Genomic DNA, 21,612 nt, shown 5'->3' with positions numbered 1-21,612 from the left:
CTTTTCAATAGTGCTGCAAGCTCTGGTGGATCACAAGGGACATTTCACCAACATCAACGTGGGATGGCCGGGAAAGGTACATGACGCTCGCATCTTCAGGAACTCTGGTCTGTTTCAAAAGCTGCAGGAAGGGACTTTATTCCCAGACCAGAAAATAACCGTTGGGGATGTTGAAATGCCTATAGTTATCCTTGGGGACCCAGCCTACCCCTTAATGCCATGCCTCAGGCTTTGGGAGTATATCCAGGGGAGCCGCGAATGCCAGGGCAAATTAATCATTAAACATGCTTGCTTTTAAACCATGTATAGTATTTTAACAGGTACACTCACCAGAGGTCCCTTCTCCACCTGGTGGGTCTGGGAGGCAGCCTTGGGTGGGTTTGGGGGGTACTGGCTCCAGGTCCAGGGTGAGAAACAGTTCCTGGCTGTCGGGAAAACCAGTTTCTCCACTTGCTTGCTGTGAGCTATCTACAACCTCATCATCATCATCTTCCTCATCCCCAAAACCTGCTTCCGTGTTGCCTCCATCTCCATTGAAGGAGTCAAACACAGCTGGAGTAGTGGTGGCTGAACCCCCTAAAATGGCATGCAGCTCATCATAGAAGCGGCATGTTTTGGGCTCTGACCCAGAGCGGCTGTTCGCCTCTCTGGTTTTCTGGTAGGCTTGCCTCAGCTCCTTAAGTTTCATGCGGGACTGCTTCGGGTCCCTGTTATGGCCTCTGTCCTTCACGCCCTGGGAGATTTTGACAAATGTTTTGGCATTTCGAAAACTGGAACGGAGTTCTGATAGCACGGATTCCTCTCCCCATACAGCGATCAGATCCCGTACCTCCCGTTCGGTCCATGCTGGAGCTCTTTTGCGATTCTGGGACTCCATCATGGTCACCTCTGCTGATAAGCTCTGCATGGTCACCTGCAGCTTGCCACGCTGGCCAAACAGGAAATTGAAATTCAAAAGTTCACGGGCCTTTTCCTGTCTACCTGGCCAGTGCATCTGAGTTGAGAGCGCTGTCCAGAGTGGTCATAATGGAACACTCTGGACTAGCTCACGGAGGCCAGTACCGTCTAATTGTGTCCACAGTACCCCAAATTCGACCTGGCAAGGCAGATTTCAGCGCTAATCCCCTTGTCGGGAGTGGAGTAAGGAAATCGATTTTAAGAGCCCTTTAAGTCGAAAAAAAGGGCTTCGTCGTGTGGACGGGTGCAGGGTTAAATCGATTTAACGCTGCTAAATTCGACCTCAACTCCTAGTGTAGACCAGGGCTCACTGTAAGGTAGGTGTTCCAGAACTCCTAATAATTTTTGTAGCTCTTTTCTGAACCCTTTTCAATTTGTTGTCATTTTTTAAAAAGTGTGAACACCAAAACTGGGTGCAGCATTCCAGTAATGGTCTCACTAATTCCATTTGCAATCATAATGCCACCTCTTGACATCTACTTGAAGTCTCCTTATACATCCAGCGACCACATTACTTCTCTTCACCCTGGGAGTACATGTTCAGTTGGTCCACCATGACCCCTAACTCTCTCAGTCACTGCTTTTCCAAGCTATAGGACAAGGACTAAAAGTGTGACTTATATTCTCTATTTCTATATGCATGATTTTGCATTTGACTGTATTAAAACACGTGTTCAAGTGAGCTCGCCTTACCAAGCAAGCTATATTGCGCTACAGAAATGACCTATCATCATTTTCCAGTCCACCAGTTTTTGTGTCCTGTTCAAACTGTAGTAGCGTTGAATTTATATTTTCTCCCAGGACATTGATAAAGATATCGGATAGCCTTGGGCTGAGAATAGGTCCCTGAGAGCCCCCACTAGAAACATTGCATTGGATGGTGATTTGCAATTTACAATTACTTTTTGAGATCTAGCAGTTAGCCAGTTTAATCCATTTACTATGTACTACATTGAGTTTGTATAGTACTAATTTTTTGTATCAGAATATGAAACAGTACTAAGAAGTCTAAGTATATTAAGTTACCTTTATCAACCAGACATAATCTCATTTAAAAAATATATCACATTTGTTTGATAAGATCTAATTTCCATAAACCCACGTTGAATGGCATTGTTCTTTACTGATTGCATCCTATATCACCCTTTCCATGATTTTGCCCAGATCTGATGTCAGGGTAACTGCCTTATAGTTATCCAGGTCATCTCAATTACCCTTTTTAAATATTGGCACAATTTTTTTTTCAGTCCTCTGGAACTTCCCTAGTGTTGAAAAATTTCTTAAATATCACCAATCAAGTTCTTTAGCCAATTCTTTTAAAACTCATGGATATAAGTCATCCAACCTTTTGCTAATTTAAAAATATTTAACTTTGTTAGTTGCTGTTTAACATTCTACGTAGTTACTGCTAGACTAGAAGTATTTAGTTACCTGTAATTAGGAATGTACTTCAAAATTCTCCAATTCAAATTATTGTAATTATTACACATGCAGCTTGCCTAGGGTGGAGAGGCCATGTCAGGGTTTTCCCCTCCCAAATCCAGCAACTGTACAGCAACTGGTGAAGAGCCCCTAATCACTTGCTTAACTGCTGATATCCCAAAATGGGTGGTCATGATTCAGGGAGACAACTAGGCCACCATGATTTATATAAGCTAGCAGAGAGAAATACAATTATGCATCCTGTGAGAGCCCCATAGATGTGCGATTGTGCATGGTTCCATGAAACATTCCTAATGGCCACCTCTATGACAGCTATAGACAGGTGGAGGTGATCAGTCATGGACTCAATCAGGTTGTCTACCTGAATCATGACCACCCATTTTGGGAATCAAAGAGTGAGGAGGTAGTGAATTGGGTCTTTAGGAGTGGGATATGAGAGAAAGACCTAGTCATATCACCTCTGGACAATTATCTGTGGCTTGTGCTCTATACTGGTCAGTAGCAAAATATTTAGGCTTAGCAGAATTTGATTATTTTTATAATTTCAACAGATAATTATTTTTAAGCTTTTTTTATTTTTATCAATGTAAACATTCACAGTTGCAGGAAATTATGGGGATGCCAGCAAATAATTATTTAATGACTGTAGATGTTGAGATTGTATATTTTGACATATGATGTTGACAAAGTAAATATCCCTAAATAATAAGCTTTCAAGCAGCACTTTTCCTGCTTTTACTATCTGTAAATTTTGATTTATCAATGGAAATAATGTTTGTTTGTGTACAGTGAAATTGACATTTGTTGAGATTTCCAGATAAAAATCTAATCCTTTCAATATTGTATTGGAAACAGATTCCTGTTCCATCCACTGATGCCATTTGTAGCAAAATTCCAAACCAAATACAAGAGAGACAAATGGGAAAATCCTTTTATGCTTTTACCACCAAAGACAAATATGGTTCCCAACTTAGGGTGACAGTGGGTTAACCTTTTAGATTCAGAGACTTGCCACATCTGATCACAGAGACCCAAGGCACCTCTTTACACTCCAATTTACGATACCATTCCCTATGAGCATGACTCCTGACAAGGTAGAAGTCTAAAGCTGGGGTGTTTTTGAAAAAGGTGTTTCATCTCATCCTAATTGCTCAAGGGAATCTGTCAGAAAGACTTAGTAACAAGTAAGAAAGGTTTAGTTATAAGTTGTAAAAGGTATCTGAGGATCCTTTTCATGCCCCACACAAAAACTGCTCATTTGCCTTCATTGCTAGGGTCAGTGTTAAAGATAAATTCAAATCCTTTGGCTGCTGTTTTGGCCTTTAATTTAATATACTGAAAATAGACCAGTTTCTTTGCAGTGTCAAGTTGTCAGGTTCATTGCGGCTTGATACACTGAAACCCTTCCTATTAAATAGCCTTTGTATTATAGGCTATTTAATGTTGTCTTAACTAAGCTGATACTTTTGAATCTCTCTGCACCTGTGAGTTAGTTTCTTTCACGGAAGTTCATTTTTCTGCGGGAAGGCACTTCAGCTGGTAGGAGTGAACTTCATGCCCTAATGTCTGGTCCAATTTATTCTAAACTCTTCAAGTAAAAGTGGAGTGGTGGATTTATCTTAGGCTGCTTCCAAAGGTGATAATGGAGTTCGACATAAATGAATCAGTCATCCAGACTGATTTCCCCTTCACCACACATTCTCAACCTGGAAAAGCCTGTCTTCTCAAGCTCAATACAGATGAGTCTTTGTTTGGTGTGGACTGAAGGTCTTTGAAAACCCACCGAGCTTTTTGTTTCAGTTGACACTAACAAGTTTTGCTTTTTCCAAGAGGACTATGTTTAAACATCAGTTGGGTTGCAATTTCACTGTTACAGCTTTGCACACCTGGAACCTGAAAGTTATGTCAAAGCCTCTGCTGTAGGAGGCAGGTGCATCCAGGACACTTGTAAAGCAGCCATTGTGGTCTTTTCTGCATACTAAATCCTATTGCTTAGATTTGGCTTCCAAACTGGAATCCATATGTAGACTGCTTTGCCAGGCAGGGGGTTACCTTAATTGTCGTACCTCCCACACCCATGAATTTTATTTATCTATTATTTTAGTCCTCTATTAGACTTTTAAGATGATGTATCTTATTTCTCCATATGTGAAAATAAATCTAGTTACTCTTACTAGTCATGACCTGTTCACTTTATTCGTTGTTTCTCACTGCCTGTTTCAGTAGTTGGCCTTTTTTCTTTTAGAGACGTACTTGGAAATTTTAAATCTCTCCTTTACTACAACAACAAAGTTTAAAACACAGCTGTGAAACATGATTGTGGGCCCAGATGTGTGTTGTTTGCGTGGCCATAAACAAGGTATAACTGTGCTAGGAAAGCATGTTCAAACCTAGGTATCTACCAAGGTTAAAACATAGCCCCAGCCATATTTGGTTGGTTTCTGTTTTAGTTTTTTTTCTGTTTATGGCAAGCAAACCTACAACAATTATGCTATACCAATACTTCATATTTTAACATGGTTATTTTTGTAGTGTAGTCCAGGTCTTTATTGTCCAAGAGTGAGAAGCCTTTGAGAGGAGGAGTTTCTTTAGTGAAGAGATAATTAGTTATGTGATAGGGTTTTTTTTTTTTCTGATGGTACACTTCTCAGTGGATTACCACGTATGGACCTTCCTACACACCAACTTGTAGGTTCTGTGACTTCATATTAATTTTTTATTGTCTCTTGCTAGGGGAATATTTTCACCTCTCATTCAAAAGGAACTGATCACTTTAGGCAGCCTGAGTACTTCACCAGAGATGGCACAAATCAACTGCCACTGCATCCAGCATCTTAGAACCTCAGAGCTATCGGAATTCTTGCCAAGCCTGAACAGAGATATAAGGACCCAAGAGTACAACAGAAGGTATGTAATTACTACTTTTCAGCTTTCATGAAGAATCTTGTATGTCATGCATATATTTTATCTATGTAGGTCTTTTTCAGAAGTTAGCTTACGAGGTAGTTGAATTTCCCCCCTTAGTGCCTTAATAATCCATTTCAGAAGCTCAAATTAAGCAATTAGAATTAAAAATTATCTTGACAAACTGGAAAAATGGTCTGAAATGAATAGGATGAAATTCAAGGCTATTAACACTCTTTTTAAAGTTTCAAAATATAGGCCCCTATGGTGTTTTGACCAGAGACAACAGAAATAAAATTACAGTATGTGGTTGGATCTGTTACTTGTGAATAGAAAAGGAGTACTTGTGGCACCTTAGAGACTAACAAATTTATTCGAGCATAAGCTTTTGTGAGCTACAGCTCACTTCATCGGATGCATCCGATGTGAAGTGAGCTGTGGCTCACAAAAGCTTATGCTCGAATAAATTTGTTAGTCTCTAAGGTGCCACAAGTACTCCTTTTCTTTTTGCGAGTACAGACTAACACGGCTGCTACTCTGAAACCTGTTACTTGTGAATGAATTCCTACTGAGTTTAATGTATTATAAAGAGCTTTAAGCAACAAAATAATGAGCTGCTTCAAATGTTTAATGGCACTAAAATACTTTGAGGTTTTTGAACTGAAATATACAACTTAGTCTAAATTGCTAACAATATTTGGACATCCTAACCTAGGGTGGTGGTGTTTTTTAAAACCTATCATATCACCCATTGAATGAATTTCTTAGAAAGAATCTGAAATACGTAATGTTCTGAAGTGCTGACAGGCCACATGGTTCACTAAGATTGTAAAAAGGACCTAATTTTCAGCAATTTTATTTTAAAATTGTATTATTTTTCCTTATTTCCTTCATTCCCAACTTGTAAATGTGAAAATATTTCACATCAAGTTGTTTTATAGACTTAAATTCTAACTGATTTTACCTGCCAATTTAAATAGTTTTATTTAATAGTAATCCATTAGCAAAATTAAGGGAGAAGGGTTGAACAACTGCAATATACTATATGAGGTCATACTATTTTAATAAATAAAAAATGTAGAAAACCCAATAATGGTTTGTTCAAGTCAATCTACACAAACTTATTTATTAAGGTCACAAAAACTCCTACCCATACCTCTGACTAAAAGTTCAGATATGACCAGACAGATTAAATGTCCTCAACAAAAGGGAAGTGCCATTTTTATAGAAGAAGGAAGAGGAGGCTTGTGTGGTTGTTTATAGTAGGGGATACAGAAATGGAGTAAAAATGTATTTGGAAATCTTTGAAAGGTAAGGTTATTGAAAGATTTCAGTAATTCTAATTGTCCTTGGATGCCAAGGTGATAGACATGTTAACAGAACTGTGACACCCCTTCTCCTACCCCATACATACCTTTTAAATACACAAACTCAGGCAACTCCACAGAATAACGTTGTCAGTTGACCAAGCCTTCAATGCAATATGCTGATGTCATGAATTGCAATATTCCTTAGAAAGTTTCCTACGAGCTAGATGTGCTGTGTGAGATTTTATTTAAGCACCCACTGAAGTGCTGCTAGCCTAGTGCAGCTGAGTTTGTTGTAGGCTGTGTCTACACTACGGAGTTACTCTGGCATAGCTATGGTGCCATAGCTATGCCATTATAATCCTCATAGTGCAGGTGTGCCTATAATCTATATAGGTGTGATATTAAAACTACAGAACTCTTTCAGCCCCCAGAATGGAAGGGAGTGGGGGAGGAAGGCACATGAAATAAAGCTCCAAGGGCTTGTCTTCACTGCATGGTAGTTTGAGCTATAACTCACGTTTTGCCCCTAACCCAACCCCCATCCACACACAACTTTCTAGCTCAAGTTAAGTGGTGCTTTGAGCTAACTGGCCCTTCAGGGATGGGGTGGGCTCGAGTGCTGCTGATGCTGAAGCAGTGCTTAATTTTTGCCAGAGCTGCACCCTGGCACCTCTAGGTGTGGCAATTCAGAGCCCCAGCAACTGTGCTTGCCGTGTCAGTTATGAAAGTAAAAAAAATTGCTTGAGCCCCAGCACCTCTTTCATTACAAATTAAGCACCGTGCTCAAGCTAGTAATGTAATGGGGATACAGCAGCTGAGTTAGAACGCAACTACTAATCCAGTTACTCCAGTAACCAGTTCACTGGCCATGTGTCTATTCACTTGAATTAGCTCCAAAGGAGTAACTGGACTAATGCAAACTAACTGTTGCAGTGAAGACAAGCCTTAAGATACCTGTAAGAGCCTGGCAAAGCCCTTGTTTATAATGAATTGTCTTCTGCTTCTACAAACAAGCCAGAAAAGAAGTTGCCCTTTATGATGTGGTAATTTGTTTTGGGAGCCTGGTACAGAGGCAGTTGTGCTAGAGAAAGTCTGGTCTCCAGCTGAGGCAGGCCAGATCTGAACTCGTACTGTTCTGGGTCACGTTTTGGCCAGAGCGCCACCTAGACCCAGCACAAAGTGGAAAGTCTGATGAGGGCAGTGAAGGCTAGCACACTGAAACTCTGATTTTAGGATTATGCTGACTTTGACAGTCTGTCATAGTCAAGGAAACTGAAATCTACTGTAGCAAAATCTCCAATCTGTTTTAACTACTCCCCTCGCTTTTCTCCTCTCCTATTATTTTATATGCAATGGGGGTGAGAAACGTTGGTATGTTTAGTTTTTCAGACAAGTAGTTTTTAATGTTGTTCACAGGTGAAAGCCTGAGTTATGTAAGAAAGCAGAGCTAATACAATCCTAGTTAATAGTCGCTACTACAATTCAGTCTCTGCAGTACTTCCTCCTGCTTACATGAAACCCTAAGAGCAGAGCAGGCACTAGGCAAAAGCAGACTAAGCTATTGCTTAGGGCCCTGAGCAGCTTTGTATGATGTGGTGGGGGGAAATATTCCTGCTTAGGGCCCTCAATGGGCTAGCACTGCTCTGCCTAAAATTTCCAGTTTAGAATCGGGAAAAAGCCTATGGCAGCAGCCTCATCCAGGTGCGTTTTGCGGCTGGTTTTTAAAATTTGGCATTTCTGAAACTTTAAAAAATTAGACTGGTGGGGACATTTTTATACGGGCATAAAAACGTAGAAGCTCCTGACGACAAAAGCTCCCCACCCCGCCTCATGCAAGGAAAGCCCGAACTTCTAGTTCGGGTGGGAGGAGGTCATCATGTATCTATCAATCCTTTATTTACAGACGGGGGCCTGGTTGTTTTCAGACGGTATTTCGGTAACCCAGACCCAGCGTGGAATGGTGGAATCGAAGGAGAAACGAAGCTGGGCCCAGTTTGTCAGTTTCTCCCAGCTGCAGAGAGCGGGGAAGCCCGGCGCTGGGAGCAGCGGGCCAAGAAGCCGCCACCTGTGCCCTGAAGCCAGCTGCTAACACGCTCCGGGGAAAGCGCAGGGGCATCCCTGTTTCTCATTGGCTGTGAGCCAGGGGCGGCCACGCCCCTCGCCATTGGTGACCAGCCGGCCAGGGTAGGTGTGTGCGGAGAAGACGTTGTGACTTCACAAATGGAACTCCGTCACCTCCCCTGGCCCCGCCCACCACGACCCCCCACCTATAAAAGGCCCCGCCTGCGGCGGACCCCTGTAGAGGAGGCTCCGGCAAGGGAGGCGGCGGCGGAGGAAGCGCAAAGGTCTGGGCTGGAGCCGCTGACCCCCGCCCCGGTTGATATTCGGGGGCGAACAGGGGGCAAGATTTCGCCCCCTAGTTCGTTCAGTTCGATTCCCCGGGGCCTGTCCCAGGCGGAGAACACGCCCCGGGTGCGGCGGAGCCGGTCCCGGCTGTGCAGGGCGCTGCCTGGCCGAGCCGAGCCGAGCCAAGCCGGGGGTCGTGGCGACGGACCGCGCCGCCCACGGGCACTTTGAGGAAGCGATTAGCTAACACTTGAGTGTAACGCCCCCCCCCCCCTTTCCATCAGGGATCTCCCGGCCCTTCATTGGTGTCTGTGCCAGTCCCACCTTGCAGACGAGGGAACCGAGGACAAGTTTTTAGCTCAGTGTCTCGTAAAATCTGGATTTATAAAATTAGTGGCTGAATTACGTTTAAAATAACCCCAAAGAGAAATTGAAGAATTCAAAAGTCCTTAAGAAACTGGTGATGTCCCTGAGAGCTGGTGCTTTAATAGGAACTCGCTGACTTCGTTTTGGGAAGTGGCTGAACTTTTCTGAGCCACACGTTGGGTCATTACACAAAGTAAAGCTATTTCCCCATGTTTATCTTCCCCCCGCCCCCGCCCACTGCTCAGACGTTCTTGTCCACTGCTGGAAATGGCCCACCTTGATTATCACTACAAGAGGTCCCCGCCCCCCTGCTGGTAATCGCTCACCTTACCTGTTTCAGAGTAACAGCCGTGTTAGTCTGTATTCGCAAAAAGAAAAGGAGGACTTGTGGCACCTTAGAGACTAACCAATTTATTTGAGCATAAGCTTTCGTGAGCTACAGCTCACTTCATCGATCACTCTCCTTACAGTGTGTATGGTAACACCCATTGTTTCATGTTCTCTGTGTATATAAATCTCCCCACTGTATTTTCCACTGAATGCATCCGATGAAGTGAGCTGTAGCTCACGAAAGCTTATGCTCAAATAAATTGGTTAGTCTCTAAGGTGCCACAAGTCCTCCTTTTCTTTTTGCGAATACAGACTAACACGGCTGCTACTCTGAAACATCACATTTGAACGGTCATTCAGGTTTGGGAGTGGGAAGGGGAGTGAGGGATCATCTGGTCATTTGCAAACTGCAAGGAAATTGACACCATTGAACTGTTATATGTTGTTATAATAGAAAACCCATTGGTAGTTAGGTTTCAGAGTAGCAGCCCTGTTAGTCTGGAGTCACAAAAAGAAAAGGAGTACTTGTGGCACCTTAGAGACTAACAAATTTATCTGAGCATAAGCTTTCGTGAGCTACACTTCATCAATGAAGTGAGCTGTAGCTCAGGAAAGCTCATGCTCAGATAAATTTGTTAGTCTCTAAGGTGCCACAAGTACTCCTTTTCTCATTGGTAGTTAGTGTGTCTTGGGGATTGAGAGGGCCCAGAAGAATCAGCATCATCTGCCATGGTGATAAAGCCTGGAACTAGACACGTGTATTATGGGAACCCTAGGGGGCTACACACAGTACTTACTCAGATATTTTTTGTTGTAGTTGTGAGAGAGTGATTTGTCGCCAGTCGACGAAGATGCATTCTTCAAAACCCAGGCTTGTTGTTCCATATGGCCTCAAGACTTTACTCGAGGGAGTGAGCAGAGCTGTTCTTAAAACCAGTCCAAGCAATATCACTGAGTTTGCAGCTCTCTACTTCAGAGAGCTAATTGCATTTAGAGAAGGTTTGTTCTTGCTTATATGCTGTGATACTTATTCAGTACATTTGAAAAACTGTTATTGCAGAATGCTAATCAAACTGTCCATCTTAATTTATACTTTTACCTCCAGAAAATCCTAATTTGGATATAACAGACCTGGTTAGAGAATTTCATTTCACAAGAGGTAAGAAAGGTGTCAAATGCTGCTCTTATTAAGCTTCTGTGTTTTAAAATACAGTGTATTGTGATTAAAACATTCAAACCTGCATGGTCATGAACAATCCCCTTTAAATGATCTTTTGACCATTTTCATTATGAATAGTAACTTAAAGTTATTTAGGATCTGTCATCACAATGTACCTTTACGAAGTATGGGCCTAATTTTATGAGATGCCAAATGCCTTCCTTTGACCCCTCACAGGATGGGACCCTAAAGTACATACAGGAATCCCTGCAGACAGATGCCTTTGGTGCTGCAGCTGGGTAGTGGGGAATCCAGGCTCCCAGTTTAGGGTCTCGTCTACACAATGCTTGTTTTTGGCACTTGAAGTGCCATATTTACATTTAGCAAAGAATTTCTCTGGCAGAGATTGTAACATGACTGTGTCACAAGGGGCCAAATCTCAGTTGTAGGGTACTAGCAGGTGTTGCATTAATGATGTCATATATCAGAAATTAGTCTGGTCTTATTGGCCTGGAGACCCATCAGTCATCTGCTTACATCGTCTTGAACTGACCTTTCACTCACCTATCGAGTCCATTATGACCCAGTCTTCTCGCCTCAGTTTGCTCACCCCTGCCCCTCCCCCTCTATTCAGTTGCATGTGACCCTGTTGGAGTTGTAAAGGAAGTTGTTGGAAAGGTATTCAGTCGTGGGCCACAAAAATGGCAGGCTTTTCTCCTCCCAGCCTTTAGATAAGGGGAAAGGGTGCTTCTTGGAAGCTAAGGGTCTCTTCCCCCCTCCAGTATTTTGTCATGACGCCACAGGCCTGGACCAGGTCTCTAAGACTTGCAAGTTGTCTTTGTGACATCACAGGTAGAGCTGTGCAGAAAGAAAGTTTTGAAAATGCACCTGGCTCCAGCTAAAAGGACTCTCAAACTACTTCGGTAGCTTGGGCTGGTGCTCTGAGAGAATAGATTATTACTGGTTGTGTTTCTCAGAACTGACAGGAGGCCATGTGGTCTAGATACCAGAGTAGGAATCAGAAGATTTGAGTGCTGCCCCCTTACCTGCTACAACTTCGGGCAAGTCACTTTGCCTCTGTGGCTCTGTTTTCGTGTCCTGCTCTGTCTGTCTTGTCTATTCAGACTGTCGGCAGTTTGGGACAGGGATTGTTTCACAATGTCTGTACAGTAGTGCCTAACACACGGACCCCAATCTCAGTGGGAGCCTCTTGGTGATACAGTAAAAACGAATCATAATGACTAACTGAAAGGTAAGAACAATGCAATTTATTAAGCAGTGTGCTGCACACCTGGGCATTAGGTACAGGGAGAATGATCCTCAGCGCTCTGATGCTGTGTCCTAAACTGGTGACTGCCTTTGAGTGGATTAGTCGATATGCCCCAGCACAGAACAAATGCTCCTGGGAAAGCAATAGGGTGGCTGGTGGGGGAGGAAAGTGCTAAGGACACAAGGCAGCTGTTGTGCCTGTAGAAGATCACTTACATGTGTTTATCTCCTATTTTTTCTGCAGCTGTGAAGGGCGCTTTCTGATTGTGGGGCTGGGTTGTAAATGGTGTGTGCATTGAGAGAGGCTGGGTTGCCAGTCAGTGTGTGTAATTTCGAGAGAGTTTTTGCTATTAGAGTTTAAATTTGCCATGAATAGAGGGTTCTAGATTTGTTATAGCTCTTCTGCATTCCTGCTCCTTCTTCCTCTGGAACCTCTCTGGGTGATCTTATCCACACGTGACATTAGGTACCATCTCAACACCAACTCCCTCCCCCTGCCCTCAAGATCTCTCTATCTCTCTTCCCTGCAGTCTCCCACTTCCCTCCATGCGGTGCCATTTTTGCATGTGCAGTGGCCAACAGACTAAACACAATTGAAAAAAGGAGCTCCTTCTCTTCTCCTCCTCTTTTTCATGTTTTCAACCATGATACCCATGAAAATCCCATCAGTTTTTCCTATTTCTCTCTCCAAAATCCACCCCCCCATCTCTACTGCCAAAACCTTGCTCCGCATCTCCCACTGACACATACACGCTGCTTCTTTACGTAAGACCTGTGGGGCAGGGGCTATGCAAACACTCCAGTTTCATGGGATTTGTGATGTGTGTCCCCAACATAATTTGTATGAATCCAGAATGCTTTGATGCTCCAGGTAGGTTCCAAAGGGAATGATACATTTCTCAGGTTAAGTACTTGCTTGTAGTTGGATTGATTTGCCTTTTCCTATCGACTCTTCTGTTTTTTTTGCTCACAACTTTTTTTTTTTTGTGGTGGTGGTGGTGGTGATGGTGTGGGGAAGAAGATGGCTGCTATGATGTGAGGAAAGGGAGGGTGGGTTTAGCACTAGTAAAATTTTACATCTCCTGCTCCATGACTTTTAGCCTGTGTGTTAACAGGCAAACAGAAATCCCATGGTCTACCTTTTGAATCTAGAATGACCTGAGAAATTCACTTGAAAGCAGGGGTAGTCAATAGTTTTTTTTTTTTTGTCAAGGTCCAAATATCTTGGTCAAAGTGTAGTCAAGGTCCCGACTCCAGAGAAAATAATAAAAATAAATAAAAAGATTTCAGGGTCAGTTCAAAGCCTCTGGTGGTCTGAATTTGGCCCGCAATCCGCCTATTGACTACCCCTGCTTTAAAGCCTTGATAAAGTATTAAACAGGCAGGTTGTACAGCGATCGTTGGAAGCACCTGCTAACTTACTGTTGCGTTCTTTTAATTAGTAGAGGGCTGGACTGATAGAATGCCAGAAAAGAGAGCTGACCTTGGAGACCAGTTTATGCAAGATATAAGTGTGGTGTCTCCACTTTCTGAGGAACCAAAACGAAAGGAAAAATCCACAGACACAGAGGAGGACCAGTTGCACGAAGGCCCTGAACCTGAATACAGCAGCAAAACTACCCAATACCCATCGACTCACTGCGAACTTTTAGAAAATGAACCATCCCCTACGGGACCTGAACCATCCCCTAAGGGACCTGAACTTGCCTATGTCCCAGCCGATCCTGCACAGCTTGCTGCACAGATGTTAGGTAACACTGATTCTGTTCATTCTATGAAGGATGTGGGAACAAGTGTGCAGTCTCTTCCTGAACTGTCTCTGAGCTCAGAGAACACAACAGCTGCACCAGTAGAAGGTGCTGCTGAAGACGCTACACTTACCCCAGCCACTGAGGGTTCTGCAGAGTCTGTTAGGCTGGAGTCAGCGGTTCAAAGTCAGGCCTCCGTTGTCCTAGGGCCCTCCAGCAGTCAGGCTGAACGATCAACAAGTGACGTAGATCAAGCTTCCTCAAACCCCTTGCAGGATGAACCACCACCACCTGCTCCTCCTCCACCACCACCACCACCACCTCCTAAAGATCCATTAGAGGCTGTGCCTTCCCAAAGCGAAATTGAGGTTACATCAACCATTCAGGCTATGCCAATACATACTGATGATGAGCCCGCTACTGAAGGAGAGGTTCCACCTTACGTAGAGCAGTTCCCGCAGCAAATAGTAATTCCCTTTTTAGAACAAGTAGCTTGTCTAATAGAGATTCAGCAGCCACTAATGCCTTCACTAAATGCAGGTCAGTTTACATGCACTAAGCTCTTAGATCCATCTGCAGATGATGCAGAATGTGACCCTGAAAGAATGGAAACTACAGCGCAAATGGCATCAGCTGAGCAAGGTTTTATTATGTCAGGTAAGAAAGCCGGATCTTAATGAAAATTTCATATTCCAGGTTAACAGTGCTGTAACTCAATCGCTAAATTATTAAATGCAAGCACCTATGCCAGTGCAAGGCTATGGGAGAGATTGAACTTCCTCACTTTAGGGCACGTAAGGAGCTTTGGTTCCCTCTGCAATCGCCTGGCCCCAATGCACAGATATTAGATCTCTCTGCAATTTGTTCCAAAATGTGTGACTAATTGTGAGTAAGACCTATAACTGCTTTTGGATTAGTGTTGCCTGCATCAGAGGAACATGCGTTCACAGGTTCCTGCAAATTGATTTGTTGTGGCATCAGAGGTGCAGACAGCATTTACTCCAGGAGCCAGAGTGGGAAGCCCCAATACAAAAGGTATGTGGAGGTGTGCTTTTGAACAGCCCTGAAAGGGTCTTGCTGAAAGTGAGCCGCACAGTTTGAGGCAATGGCAGAGATTTAAGATGAAATACATGTGCCTTGTGGCTGAGGAAGGGTGATGCGGGGGTGGCCAGAACTTTGAATGTGGCCTCACTTTGAAAGATTTAAATCCTAGCCATTGCATTAACATAGAGTTTTTGCATTTAAAAAAGAAATGGTGGTGGTTGCCTGCACTGTCCTGTTCTGCAGATGGGTTGAGGTGGGTGGACGAGGCACTTGGCAGGGGGTTCTGCAGATGGGAAGAGAGTCTGGCACTTGTCTTCCTGGTGAGGTGCCACTGGAACAAACTCCTCACCTGACAAGTACCCTATGCACAATCTCTCCTCCCAGCTGCAAACCCACTCTTCTCTGTCCTCTGTGACAAGTGCCCAGCCCACCCCCTGCTCCCAGCTGGAGAATCCCTCCTGTGTCCCCTTCTCCAGTGAGAAGTGCCTGCCTGACTCCCGCTGCTACTGCAGAACCCCTCTTGAGCCCCTTCCAGGCCCCAGGAAAGGTAGAGGTGTTAAGACGTATCAAAGCATGTTACCGAACTATTGTGTTAAGTAACACCAAGGGATTTGCATGGCTGAAGTAAGGAATAACTGTGTTGTGGTGCTGTAGTTGTGTTGGAGGCAGCATACCTCTTCTGATCCCTGTCTGGGTGTTGATAAACTTTCTTTCTGAGATTATTATCCTTTGAAAACATAGGCTGTAAAACGTTAAGCTCCCATGGTACTTTGTGTGGCAGCTAAATAGAAATTGCTGTTAACTTTGGATGTCCAGCTATAAAAAAATATTAGCCTGGGTCCATTTTTCATGCATTTTTCTGTTTGGTTTTAATAAACCAAAACATTTAAGTAAGTTTTGACAAAACTGACTTCTGGGTGGGGGCAGACTGTAGCAATTCCCCTGATGCTGGCCATTCAGAATCTCTCAGGCTTGGCAGCCCAAAAGGAAAATGTCAAAAGTTAAAAGCCACTGAAAAGAGGGACTTAGAACAGGAAGAGTTAACGGTCTCTTTGGCCATAACTCCAGCACCAGTTCTGCTGCTGTTCTTTTCATGTCAGCTATGCAAAAATCCCAATCAGTCTTCTCTAACATGCTTTCTTATGGCATACGTAAGTATAGGCATGTTATATGTAAGAGTTTGCAATATGATTGCAATTCATAGCTCCTGATACCAGCAATTTTTAAAATTTTTATTTTATAGCAATGGCAACAACCGAAGCGGGACAACCACCACCATATTCTAATGTGTGGACTCTCTATTGTCTAACTGATTTGAGCCAACAAGGTCGAAAGTCACCACCACCCCTTCCTCCTGCTGGAACTGGTGCTCCTTATCCCCAAGCAACCCTCTATATATCTAGTGGGAAGGAGCAACAACCGTTCCTACAACAGCAGCTGACACCACAAGGTCCACCACCACAAGTATCCTCTCCAACTTATGTGATGATGGAAGAAGGCAAGAGGGGAAATGCACCACCTTTCATATTAGTGGGCTCTACAGTTCAGAATGTACAGGACTGGAAGTCTATTCCTGGCCATGCTGTCCTTACACAGCATGATACGAGTGCTGTGAGGAGATTCACTACAGTACCTGTACCAGTTGCCAGGCCAGCAGATCTGAAAATGGCCACTCCAAACCCCAATTTTAATGCTGCACAAGAAACTGCTAGACCACCAACCCCCGTTTTTCTTTCAGTTGCCATACCCTTAGACGAGGTAATGTCCGCAAAGAGGGGTTCAGCAGCTGGTGATAACCAAGCAGCCATAAATCCCTTTGCAGGAAGCTATGGTATAGCAGGAGAGATTACATTTACTTCTGGCCCGGTCCGCAGAGCAGACTCGTGAGAAGGTAGGCAGTTTCATATTGTGGTCGGGCCTGCTAGGGAGATGTTCACAACTTAAGTTTTGCTTTATAGTCAGACTTCTTTAACCAGAGGCTGAAGTTTTTGAACTTGGAGGCTTAAAGTTAGGCTCCTGAAATGTAGCCTGGATTTCAGAGTTGCTGAGGACATAACTTCCACTGAACCTAAGCTTGCTTGGCTCTGGCTACCATTCTAGCCACCAGTGTAGTTTGACTTGAAGCCAGTTTGACCGTGGTTGGGACAGTCTAATTCCTCTTATCATTCTGATGCACTAATGCAAAGCTACTATACTTGGCATACAGAGGAAACACTGACCCTCTGTCCCCTAAATGAAAGTAGTGAAAGACTTCTGATTTTAGATCAAACCTTTTTGGAGCAAGCAGTTTTGAGCTGGTTTCTCTGTTGTACTTGGCCTTTGCAAATCCTATAAATTGGTAGTTAGATGAAAATTAGCACATCAAACCTGTCAGATGTTTGAAATGGGAAATCAAAGCAGCAGCCCCATGCACTGTAGATTTATACCCCATGTGCATGGTACATGCAGGTGTAAATTCCATCTTGAAGATATAGGCCCATGAAAAACAGCAGTGTACATGTAATGGTGCAAGGGGCTAGTCATCCCAAGTACAATCCTTAAAGAGGTGGTGCTAGTGTGGCTACACTTCTGATTTTAGCTTGGGCAGAGCTAGTTCAGCTCTGTCTCCTCCAACTGGCATATACATCTTCCAACTCTAGTGTAGGCAAGCCTGCCATGAGCAATGTCTAGGATGGTAGAGTGATATTTCACAGCTGGCCCCCTGTGGATTGGTAGTCAACAGCCCCTCTTCTCGAAAGGCTCATATGTGTGTCAGGGATGAGGGGGGAGAGTGAGAAAACAATGCTCTCTGTACTTAACCAAATTAATAATTTCTTTAACAGGCTAAGAGGAGATGTCATGTGAACAGCCCAGGATGGAAATCTGCATCTTAAAATAATAAATTAACTTAATACAAGCACTCAAAACGAATGCAATCCATTAGAATGCCTTTTTTTTGCATTTCTCGAGTGTTGGCAGAATACAAACAGATTGTTGACGAGAAGTAGATAATGAAGCTTCCAAGGGGGGAAAACATCCACCAGCAGCACAGGCAATGTCATTTATAACCCAAAAGAAAAGAATGCTTCCCCTCGGTGGCAGGGGCATTTGATTGTCTGAGGCCCCTGGAGCTGTTTAGCTAACAGACAAGTGCACCATGTAGTATTTTGTAAACATACATCCATAAGAAAACCACAGAATAAATTGATTTCAAATTAGTTCCACACAATCCCTTTCCAGAGTAGATCACTCCTTATGCAACAGATCTGTTCCTGGCATAGATTCAGAGTCAAAGCTGTGGACTTGACAAACTCATTAAGCAATGTCCTTATACTTGGAATGTCCCAAAACAAAGAAATTACTGCTGGGGGTGTGGCACTAATTCAACACTGTTTATTTATTAAGTGAGGGAGTCAACGAGATTAAGGGTTAAAAAAAAAAAATCTCACTAAACAGACAGATGCAGCCCTGTGCCATACAAGAAACCAGTGCTCGAGGTGCTTCAGTTAAAACCCATTATAATGGACCTTAGATTTGCCATGGAAGACACAGTATAGTTTTGCTATAGCTTTGGAGTCTCAAGTTTATTTCAGTGTCAGTGATCACTTGAGAATGTCATTTCTGGGGGATTTTAAATGTTTAGAGAAGATGCCGATTTTAATTATCCAGCATCTTAATCTTAAGAAAATTGCTTTGTGTTTGTATCTACAGCCCTAGTCTTTATGCCTTGTGAGTTCCCTAGTGATTGCTCCTCCTCTTGGTACCTGCTCTTTTTAAAATGTAGGAAGCAGGTAGTCATCTCTGCCCCAGCTTGAAAATAAAGGAAACCACTAGGAGAGGGGCTCTGGAGTAGATACCAGCTTCTGGATAAGAAACTTACCTGGGAGGTATATGCCACTGAATAATGGAGAGAAATAGGGAAAGAAGCAATCTCTTCAAACACACAACATTTGGAACTGAGTCCCTTCACTGGATCTTAATCAGGTTCAAAAAGCCCTAGGTCAGTGTTTGAGTCAAGGGTGTCACATGAGGCTAGTGGGGTGAGGGATGATTGGGAGATAAAGTTTCCAGAATAATTTCAGGATAGCAAAATCCCTCAAAGTTTGAGACCAACTTTAGTAGAACAGATTACTTGTAGTGATGCATGAGAACCCAGTATGATTCAGCTCCTGCAGTGAGAAAGTGTTTTCCTCGTTTGCTGAGCACAGTTCTTGCCACGGAAATCACTGCAACGACATACTTCATGAACACAGAACTGCAAGCTTTCAGACACTTCAGGCTAAAGCCACACTCAGCAGGATGGCTTTATAGGAGCAAAGCCCTCTACCTGTATCAGCTGATGCAACCCCTAGTATTAAAAAAAATAATGAATCTGAGAAATCAGAGCATTGGAAAGCCTTTATTTAGTAGCAATTAATGTAACACTAACCTCCAGACAGCAATTAAAATAGTATACAAAGAGCAGCTGGAAGCTCTGTACCCCAGCTCTGTATAACCATGTATTTCTATAAGATTTAATGCACCCCAATTAAAGGAGTTAAAGCTGGTGTGTACAGCAGTCTCCATATAGGTGCCTTACTGACTTCAAACCACACTTTCTAGGAGGAAGTCTTATGCATTTGTACAGTGCACACACAGGTGCAGTTTAATTTCTCCAGTAGTTCTGTTCCACTGGGTCCTGATTTTTAAAAAGTTTTTGCAATTGTACAACGATGGTGCCAAGCACCTGTATTTTCTAGTGCAGTGAACAGATTTTTTTTTTTAAACCTCTTACTAGCGTTCAGTTCAGATCAAATTTTTAAATGGCTCTTAATTCCTTAACAAAATGAGGCTGGTAACAAAACATGAAAGAACAAATTCAAAACACTGCACTAAACATGGAATAAATACTTTGAGTAATGTTACCAGCATAACCTACAGCGTGAACATTTGGGGGATAGTAGTTCTGGAATCACTGACCAGAATCCAGGATTCTGAGAGAAAGCCATCTTATGAAAGTTAAGTAAATCTTTACAAAAATAACTTGCCCTCTCCTAGCTTTAAGCACAGAATAGTGCAATTCGTACCTGTGCTTTTAAACATTTCTGTGCCACAATAAATCCACCCCAAAGGGCTGTTGTGCCAGCATAATCATTAAAAGAAAGGATTAATAGAACACCTTCAAATGTTCTATTTGCTATCCACCGAGACTTAACATAGATGTATTCAGCAAATATGGTAGCGCTAACCCATCAGAAAAATGACAGCTCTGAGAAGTTCTGTCCATGTTCTCCTCGCCATAGCCTTTCAAATCTGTACCACCATATTTACTGCAGGAGATACTTAATATCCTGTTCAGTAACTTCTCATCTCTTGGAAAAACTGACTAGAAACAAGGAAAATTAAAAAGATTAAGACTTAATTTGCATTAGTCACGGCCTCCCTTTGACATTTTAATAAATGTCAGGTAAATTAAAGTAGCTTCTGTCCCAGTAGTTGCCAGAGTAAAGCCAGTCCTGTGCACCAGTGTAGGGATTGGGACCTTGATGGAACCACCTGTAAGAGAGGACAGTGGGTCTGTGACTGAACACATTTCATTGTAACAAAGTTCAAAGCCGCTTTGTTGCATCTTTCATGGTGGTTTTCAAACTAGTATACTGAGAATTCAGTGCTGCATCCCCACACTGTTTTAAGTCAGTTCAGACTGTCTTGATTTGCTAGACTTCTCCCTTACAATCCCAGAATGGTTTCTGGCTGAAATCAATGTGGATATGTTGTGATGAGTAGGTGTTAGAGACTGTTGTACAAGAAACTATTTACTTCAAAGCAGTTTTGAAGAAGCCATTTCTGGCATGTATTTAAGAACCATTTATTAAACAAGGACACAAATACACTGCAAACACTGCATTCCTGAAAGCAGAAGTCTATTATTTCACTAGCATCCTGATTTCCCCAAGATTTTGAAACCATTATTTTGGTAAGTGTCAAATACCACAGCTCATGATAATGGGGAGTGGTGATTTGCCTCCCAAGAGCAATACAGCACTCTTGATGGAACACATCATACAGAACAGTTCCAGCAAGTTTTCTGCATAGTTATAAAATACCGGTGTTTATGTGAGACATACACCATAGAGCCATTCTAGGGCATGAGATCGGTCTCATTTGCAGCAAGTTATTTTCATCCTTCCTGGTAGATTCTGCTTGCCTGTTGCTAGAAATACTAGGGTTTCACTTATTGTTCAAGTCTGAGAATGTTTTCAGCTCTCCAGTATATACACAAACAGTGATAGTTACACAGTTGTAAGGTAAGATGTATGAAGGAGCCATACTATTGATAAGTACACTTCTGATGTAGCAGGGAGTCCCCTTTTATGGCCTGAGTGTCAGCAACTCTCCTCCCCTCCCCCCAGCAGTACGACATCATAAGATACCCAATGGTATGTGTTCGTTTGTACATTATACATCAGGAAGCACATCTTACCACAGCCCAGATAAGTCTCACAGGTATTCCCTCCAATACAAACACCCCTATTAACATAACATGCAATATGTCAACCTTCTCCCCAGTCTTTAAATCTGTGCCCCGTTAGTCATCTCTGCCTCACACCAACATCATATTGCACAGCACCAGCCTTCAGAGGGGTGAACTAGATTTTTTTAAAAATCTGCCTGTGTATTTGCCAAACAAACAATGATTGTGGCATCCAAGTGCCCCTGCTGTAAATGGCTTTATGGCTTACACTTCAGCCTCCTTTTGGAGCTTAATTCACCCCAG

At 42.9% G+C, this 21,612-nt stretch overlaps 2 protein-coding genes across 13 annotated transcripts in view; one reads left to right on the top strand and one right to left on the bottom strand.

Moving 5' to 3' along the window:
• The first annotated feature begins 8,939 nt into the window (after positions 1–8,939).
• Positions 8,940–17,732, top strand: CABYR (calcium binding tyrosine phosphorylation regulated). Its single transcript, XM_074943115.1, has 6 exons — positions 8,940–8,959; positions 10,474–10,655; positions 10,762–10,815; positions 13,527–13,835; positions 16,120–16,767; positions 17,699–17,732. Exons 2-5 carry the CDS (start codon positions 10,508–10,510, stop codon positions 16,761–16,763), a joined length of 1,155 nt encoding a protein of 384 aa, XP_074799216.1. The 5' UTR covers positions 8,940–8,959; positions 10,474–10,507; the 3' UTR covers positions 16,764–16,767; positions 17,699–17,732.
• Positions 17,733–19,270: 1,538 nt separating this feature from the next.
• The window catches only part of OSBPL1A (oxysterol binding protein like 1A), a 135,803-nt gene continuing 133,461 nt past the window's right edge, over positions 19,271–21,612 (bottom strand). For 5 of the 12 annotated variants that reach the window (XM_074944484.1, XM_074944486.1, XM_074944483.1 and 2 more), the window contains one exon: positions 19,271–20,390. In XM_074944484.1, coding sequence (XP_074800585.1) covers positions 20,288–20,390 — 103 coding nt within the window. In that variant the 3' untranslated portion in view covers positions 19,271–20,287. The remainder of the gene's footprint in view (positions 20,391–21,612) is intronic. The other 7 variants (XM_074944488.1, XM_074944489.1, XM_074944490.1 and 4 more) reach the window with 3 other exon arrangements.

Source organism: Natator depressus, chromosome 2, assembly GCF_965152275.1.
Source record: "Natator depressus isolate rNatDep1 chromosome 2, rNatDep2.hap1, whole genome shotgun sequence".
NCBI classification, from domain to species: Eukaryota; Metazoa; Chordata; order Testudines; family Cheloniidae; genus Natator; species Natator depressus.
Note: the sequence above shows the minus strand (reverse complement) of the source record. Positions and strands in the feature narration are given on the sequence as shown.